The sequence below is a fragment of the Mycetomoellerius zeteki genome, unplaced genomic scaffold, assembly GCF_001594055.1.
Source record: "Mycetomoellerius zeteki isolate Tzet28-1 unplaced genomic scaffold, Tzet1.0 scaffold39, whole genome shotgun sequence".
Taxonomy (NCBI): Eukaryota; Metazoa; Arthropoda; class Insecta; order Hymenoptera; family Formicidae; genus Mycetomoellerius; species Mycetomoellerius zeteki.
Window position 1 is genome coordinate 752,610 of NW_017257381.1, and position 7,711 is coordinate 760,320.

General features: G+C 30.7%; 1 protein-coding gene across 1 annotated transcript in view; it reads right to left on the minus strand.

The window, feature by feature from the left end:
- Positions 1-5,099: 5,099 nt before the first annotated feature.
- LOC108726136 (visual system homeobox 2) overlaps positions 5,100-7,711 on the minus strand; it is a 65,753-nt gene continuing 63,141 nt past the window's right edge. The window contains exons 5-7 of the mRNA XM_018453525.1: positions 6,683-6,857; positions 6,073-6,324; positions 5,100-5,263 (exon numbers count right to left, since the gene is read on the minus strand). Coding sequence (XP_018309027.1) covers positions 5,100-5,263; positions 6,073-6,324; positions 6,683-6,857 — 591 coding nt within the window. The remainder of the gene's footprint in view (positions 5,264-6,072; positions 6,325-6,682; positions 6,858-7,711) is intronic.

Consider the following 7,711-nt stretch of genomic DNA (forward strand, 5'->3'; position numbering starts at 1 on the left):
CATACGTAGCTATTATACTTTGCAAGAATCAATATCCAATTAACATATTATATAACATTAATATCACATACATGTATATTAAAATATAAAGAAATATATTAAATAAATGTAAAAGAAATCTTCATGATTTTAAGAACGAACTTATTTGGTTTACATTTCTTAAAACAAATACCAATGATAAAATTCTAATATTATTAATTATTTATAAAATCTATATATACAACCAGAGTTGGAAAGTAACTAGTTAAGTACTTGTAACTAAGTTACAGTTAGAGTTACCTTTTTTCGGTAACTTTAACTTAACTTTGTTCCTTTTTTCAGGCTGTAACTCTAACTTAATTTAATTACATTTCTTTTTGGGTTAGTAATTAATTTGACTTACTTTTACAGTTACTTTACATATTTTTAATTTATTTATCCATGTAATGCGATTAATCTAAATCTGAATAATTGCGCTATTGGCGTTACTGATTGCGTAGAAAATTGGTTGCGTTCAGACTATAACTTAATTTGCTTATGAATTGTTAATGCTCACTGATTCTTTATCTCTAAAGGACCATTTACAGTGAAAGTAACATAATGTAGGCAGTGGTGTACCTAGCCTTGAGAGGCGGAGGGGGCAAAGGTGGAAAGAGCGGCAATTATTGTGGAAAATATTCAATAAATAGGGATCAAATTCATAAATTCTATTTATTTTTATTCTATCAAATCTAATAACACTATTCTGTTCACTTTTTTCTATTTACTCTATTTATATATTCGATTATCGCTGAATAAAAAATGGGCAGAAGAGAAAATTTTGTTCTAATTAACCCCTTCACTGTCATTGACGTCATGTGACGTAAAAACTTGCCATCCTTCATGCAATATATATGTAACAGTTATGATTTTATTTTTTTAATTTCTTTTTTCAGAAATTCATTTACAAAATATTTTGAAATCATTGACTTCAAATTTGAAGTAAAAATTATTGAATATTTAAATATGAGATCCCGAATTGCCGACTTTTGTGAGAAAGAATATAAAAATTTAATTTGAGCTTGCCAGCGAAGGAGTTAAATAATTTTTTCGGTTTCTGCACTGTTAGAAATTTCTGTTATAAACTCACAACAAAAGTACTCGTCCGGCCGTGGGGACTGCTGTCTTGTATGCGAGTAGGGCGGAGAGGACAGCCGCCCCCCATGTTCCCCTGTAGTTACGCCACTGAATGCAGTAAATTGTAAACCGTAAGAAATTGTCCAATATCAAATATAATAATCGATTATGATTGGTCAATTTTTTATAACTTATTGCTTACTACTCAATATTATTCCATTGTAGAAAATCCATAAAAGCGAATTATCTGTACGAATATTGTAAGACAGTAAGCACGTAAGCAATAAGCGAAGCAGCTAATCATAAAAAACGTAGAGTCATTGTTTTACATTTTCTATGTAAAACATTTTGTAATTGACCGATTCACTTACGTACTGCTTACATCTTACTGTCTTAGGTTTTTCTATGTGCTTCTGACTTAACACTTTTTATCTTTTAAATAAAATTGTATAACATGTAAAAGCGAAAATCAATTTTTTTCCTTTATAGTCTTAATAGTATTAAAATGTCATGTATGTTCTTTTGTTAATAACACGGAGAAAAATGTTTCGTTGAATTAATTGGAATTCTTATGGAAAATAAACGATTCAGAATTCGGGTAAATCAATTTCTAGTCAATTTCTGATTAAAGCTACTAGAATTCTAATAGATTTAACCAGAAATTTAGTAGATTAACCAGATCGTTCATTTTCCACCAGAATTCCAGTTAACTCAACCAAACATTTTTTCTCCGTGGTGAAAAATAATTGAAATGTAACTAAAAAATTACTTTTCGAGTAACTGTAACTCATTATTTTTTAGAGTCGGTAATTTATAATGATAAGAAGTTACTTTTTAAAACAAAAAACTGTAACTATAATTAGTTGTTTTTACAAAGTAACTTTTCCAATTCCTGCATATATCATTCTCATTTTAACAATTATCACCAAAGATAATTACATTTACTGAAACATCTTTATAATATGTGTAAGAAGCGAAATAGCATCATAGGGAATCACAAAGAAGAGTCACGATTTCATAATTTCGATCGACCACGCGCATACTTGTTCGACAAAGTAAAAAATATAAATTAGAATTGTGTTGAAAAACTATTGTATTGAAAACGTTTCTTTTTAAAGATGTATTTTAATAACTGTTATTTTTTTCATGTATTATTTCTATTATGTAATTTAACCCTCCGTAAACCAGATAAAAAATCAACATGGATCTATCAACATGGAATATTTCATACCCCACTTCATCATAAATATATTATCATTTAGTATTGGTAACTACGCACTCTTCACGAAATCGGCAACTTGGGCGCGATACTTTTTAAGAAGTTATATAAATTCATCTTACTGGAGTATGTCACATCTCACCCGGTTCGCGGAGGATTAATAAAGATATTTAAAAAATAATTATTATATCAATTTTATGTAATAAGATATTGCAACGGATAATTTGCGAAATAATGTTACAACATGTAAATGGGGTAATGAAAATGAAAGCATACTCTTGTTCAGAAATTTTATTTATTACGTATACTAGCCGACTACTATATGCATGCGTTGGAACATTCGGATACAGAGAATTCGCTGTAGATCCAAAGTCCATCAGCAAGTGTTTTCACAATAACAGCGGTGTCACTTCCATTTATGACTCTTAAGTTGCTTTTTTCTAAAGAATGTATGGTTACTTCGTTTCCCATGATCGAATCTTTTAAATTATAATATGTTATGTTACGTGTACAACTTGATAGATCTAAGCCAGACGAAATGCATTGCTCGAAAAAAAGTTATGATCTGATAATCTCTTCATCATCTTTGCAGAACTTTACATATTTTAAATGTAATAGTAACGTAACATCAGTAAGTAGTTCCCTACCAAATTGTTATGTTATAGGAGTTAAACAAATTTTTTTATAGTTTCTTAATTGCTCAGATGTAATATCTGTGTTTAACATTTAAAATAAACACACATACGTAGATAATGAGCTTCACATCGAGTCAAACAACTTTCAGCAAGCACTTTAAATAAGTAATTAGAGTAATTAAAAAGAGAACAAATTAAAGTTATCTACTATTTTGTTTTACAATACTTTGCAGAAATTTAGTAATAAAATAATAAACAAATTTTTTTTAATCATTCATTTTAATCATTTTCGACTGTTCATACTCACGAAAAAATTTTTGTCCGGCTCAGGATATCTCGCCATCACGTTTAATTTTAGTCATCTTTTTATATTTACGCATATATATATATATACTTTTTATTTATATATTTATGTACAGAAGGCGGACGTCCCGAAACGACGGTGCAACGCGGGGATAGTTTATTCGCAGCAAAAATGGAAAGTATAAGGATTAGATTTGCAATATATTCCACCAACTTTCATTTCATACACTCTTCAAGAGACATATTGGAAAATTTGTTTGTAACAATCGCCCGACGAGACACCGACGCCGTTGTAGCTGCCTTACGTAGATGTATCCGTTACTAAAGTATAATAATATCTTATCAATATAGAACTTATATCAATATATTGCACATTTGACAACAGTTACGTTTCTCTTTAAGTACCAGGATATAGGAAGTTTTCGCTAAATAAATCTTTGACTTGCACCCCCTTTCCCTCTCTTTTTGTCTCTCTCTCTCTCTCTCTCTCACTCGCTCTCTCTCATACTTTATTTGACATACACATCTACGTGCATATTATCTCCTTTATACCCATACACATAAGTTTAACAATCGAATTAACTTTCGATGATTGCATATTATTTTAAACTTGTAAGTTTTAAGGGAGTTTTTTAAGTGTGTACAGGTCTTTAAGTTCGCTTCTTTTCGATGTGTATTTATCTATTTTGTAATCTTGCTACGCATTCCACAATCTCTCTTTCCATCTTTTTATTTCTTTTATTTATTCTTTACGTTGCTCAACATTCGTTGCAGGTTAACATTCTGAAGACAAAATCTTCAAGTGTTTTATCACACTTTAGTTCTCTCAGTTCAGTTGTGTACGCGCACGCATCCCCCTCCCACACACACACACACAACACGCGCGCGCTCACGTACAAATAATGCATACATACACAAAATCGCGCTTTAAAAGCAATTATATTCTAATTAGGTAGTTCCGTTTAATCTCGATCTATTAAACTTATCGATCGTAAAAATCAAGCCTTGCTCGTTGATAATTTCTTTTATCGAAAAAAAAAAACTTTCTTTCAATATTTGCTTATGTTCGTCAACGACAGGATTTCCAGAATAGATAATCTTTTCTTGTTTGTTATACGGACCAGTAGGCTGTTATTTCGTTGATAAGTATTAAGCTTAACAATTAATTTTATTGTTTATTCGACGGTGTTGATCCCGACGGTATTTTATTTCTTTTTAAACGCAACAACGGAAACAGCGTCTTCATCATTGTATATCAAGTCGTTGCGAAGGATTATGTGAATCCATATCGATTTATAGGCCTGCTTGATTGTAACGCGAGATTTATATAATGCAAATCAAGCACTCGATCTATTAGTTCGTTACGCTTCGTTGTTTATGTGAATATACATATATATATATATATGTACTCACAGATCACACACACACATATACATATATATATATGTATCTTGTATATATCTTCGAGCTTCACAATTAATACTGCATTGCAGATAATTTCGGTCACAAAAATTCACAGAACTGCGTTTGAAGGCGACGCGAGGAACGTAGAACATTGGAATCACATGCCGGAACAATCCGAGATCCTTTCTCGCGAGAAATTTGTTCAATCGATGCCATTGCTGCAGTCTGGCTGTGATATTAATTAGAAGTGATCTCAGAAAGATCCTTATATTTTAAAAGGATCGATCTTTGCCAAGATATTTATTAAAAAAATATCACTAATTTAAAAATCGGTGCTGCCGATTCATCTATACGACAGTCTGTCAGGCAGGACACGTGCTTCCGCATCAACAGCAAAAATATCAGACACGGAAGTATCAGAAAAAGTGTCAGTATTTTCACAATTAAACAGAAGTGTGTAGCGTGCTGGATTGTGGTGCCGACGGATACGACCCACTTGGAGGCGTCGATGTTGGTTGCAAACTCAATTGCAATTGATGCTGCTGTGCTTTCGCTCTCAAGCAAGCAATACTTTCGTTTCTGAGTTGTTCCGTATCCTGCGCAACACCTGTAAACACAATGATACATGTCATTGTACCTGATATATATCTACAGTACTTTGCAAAATGCCGATAGTTTTGAATTTTTGAAATAGGTACTTTCTAAATCTTATGGAGTGAAAATTGAGCCAGTCTTGAAAAAAGAGTGAAGACTTTTCACTCTTGAACAATTAAATGGCAGATTTTCACTCTTTTTTTTGGAATAAGATTTCACTCTTTTGGAGTGAGATTTACTCCAAACAAAGAAATGAAATCTCACTTTTTTTTTAATGAGATTTTATTCCTTAAAGTGACTTTCATTCCAAAAGAGTGAAATCTTACACCAAAAGAATGAAATCTCACTCTTAAAGAGTGAAACTCTGTCACTTTTCTTTAAGAGTGAAAATATTTTCACACTTTTTTTAAGAGTAGCTCAATTTTCAGTCTTTTGGAGTGATATTCACTCTAAAAGATTTAGAGAGTAAATTTTAAAATTTTCTAGTTTTTATTAGTTATTATTTATTAAATTTTCTTATTTTATTTCTATTATTATATATTGTTCAAAACTATACTTTTCCATTGTGTTTTAAAAAATTATTTATAATAAAAGAATATTAACAAAGTTTTTCGTTAATAATATTACAAATTCTGAAAGGGTGTATTCACAGAAAAATCTATCGGTATTTTAATAACGCAATATGTTTGGTAAATTCCATCGTTGTGCCAATATTGCAACAAAACTTTTATTTCGTTTTAAAAGTAATTTATTACATGAAATTTCTATGAAATAATATGTGAAATTCATATATGTTGTCTAAATATGTAGAATAAGACTTACTCGTAGATGACGAAGGTCCCATACCATCCTGGCTCTCCTGTCCACTCTCCGAACTGGTTGGTCCTCCTTGATGATGATTATGGTGGGGACTGCTTCCGCTTCCGTTTTGATCATTGCCGCTGTCCTCTCCGCCAGATTTGAGATGCTCTGCTGCCTCGAGCGATTTCCGATGCATCCCTACAGGTCCACAGTCAATCAGTTCTTGATTATATTCGAAATCTTGATTAAAGCTGCTTGTCTTAGATGATTGAGCTGATAAAAACCAACAGAAAAAATATTCGGAATTTGTTCCGCCGCTTTAGCTTAAATGATTTTATCGGAACGGAATATTTTCCGGTTTTCAAGAGTAATATTGCTTTAATTAAGTATGAAATTACATATATTTTTTTCTTAGACATTAAATAATTTATCTTCTCTTGTCGTACGAAATTATCATTGTTAATTCTATATTATTTAATTTTAAAGAGGAAGAGAAAGAAAAAGAGTGTAGTTGTAATTATAATTAAATAATTTTAGATTAAAAAAAAGGACATTCAAAAATACATATTACATATTTAAATTATCAAAGTTATTAATGTAAGATTTTTATCAGAGATGTTTTCTCTCTTACCTAAGAGCCACGGTGCAACGGATTCATTTTCCTTGGCACTTCTTAAAATCGTTTCCGGAAGTGGTAAAGAATGCCGTACCATCGCTCCATATAAACCGTATTCTGCCATTATGGTACTTCTGCCCCAACATTTCTCTGTCTTGCGCCATTTTGCTCTCCGATTTTGAAACCAAACCTGAAAAAATTTTACATTTTTATGTGAAAAGAACGTAAAAATTATTTTATATATGATAAAAAATTTAATCTACTTTTCGCGTTGATTTTTTACATATTAATTAAGAATTCACACAAAAAACGTGAATACTTTACAGTTGGTAACAAAGCGATAAAAATTTTTCATTTATGTGTGTGTACTACAGTTGAAAAATGTTTATACATTAATGTGTTCTACACATTACACTATCATCCTTAATTGGAAAATTATTATGATTGTTCTAGACTAGATGATCAGTTACTTCATCCAATTATCACTTGCATGACACGTGCCACAATCCTGTTTTATGGTTAATTATCGTGCTCAAACGACCTCGTCAAAAATTGCTATTCTATTTTTTATATTCTTTAGATTACTTGTTAACACAAACCCCCTTATTCGACCTCCTGTGGTGAAGACGCGTGTCACCTTCTCCAGTATGCTTGTATATAATAGATTACCGTTTTCAAAAAAATAACAAGCATTGTATTTTATTAGATAAATTATTTAACAAATCTTATATACATATATTACACATTTTATTTCTCTAAAATTTTTAATTTAAAAAAAATTCTTTTATTTTAATTATATTTTAATTATAATTTAAAAGCAGTGAATGCTACATTGCTACAACATAGCTGTACAAGCAAATTAGATTTAAATTTGATCAAAAAATTTTAAAGAAGTTACCCTTGTGAAATACTCTATATATGTGGAATACTATATATGTCGAATACTATATATATATACAGGGTGTTTCCAAATTAAATGGCAAAACTTCGGGAGCGTGTAGAGGAGTAAAAAACTAAGAAAAAAAGTCCTATAGACATATGCTC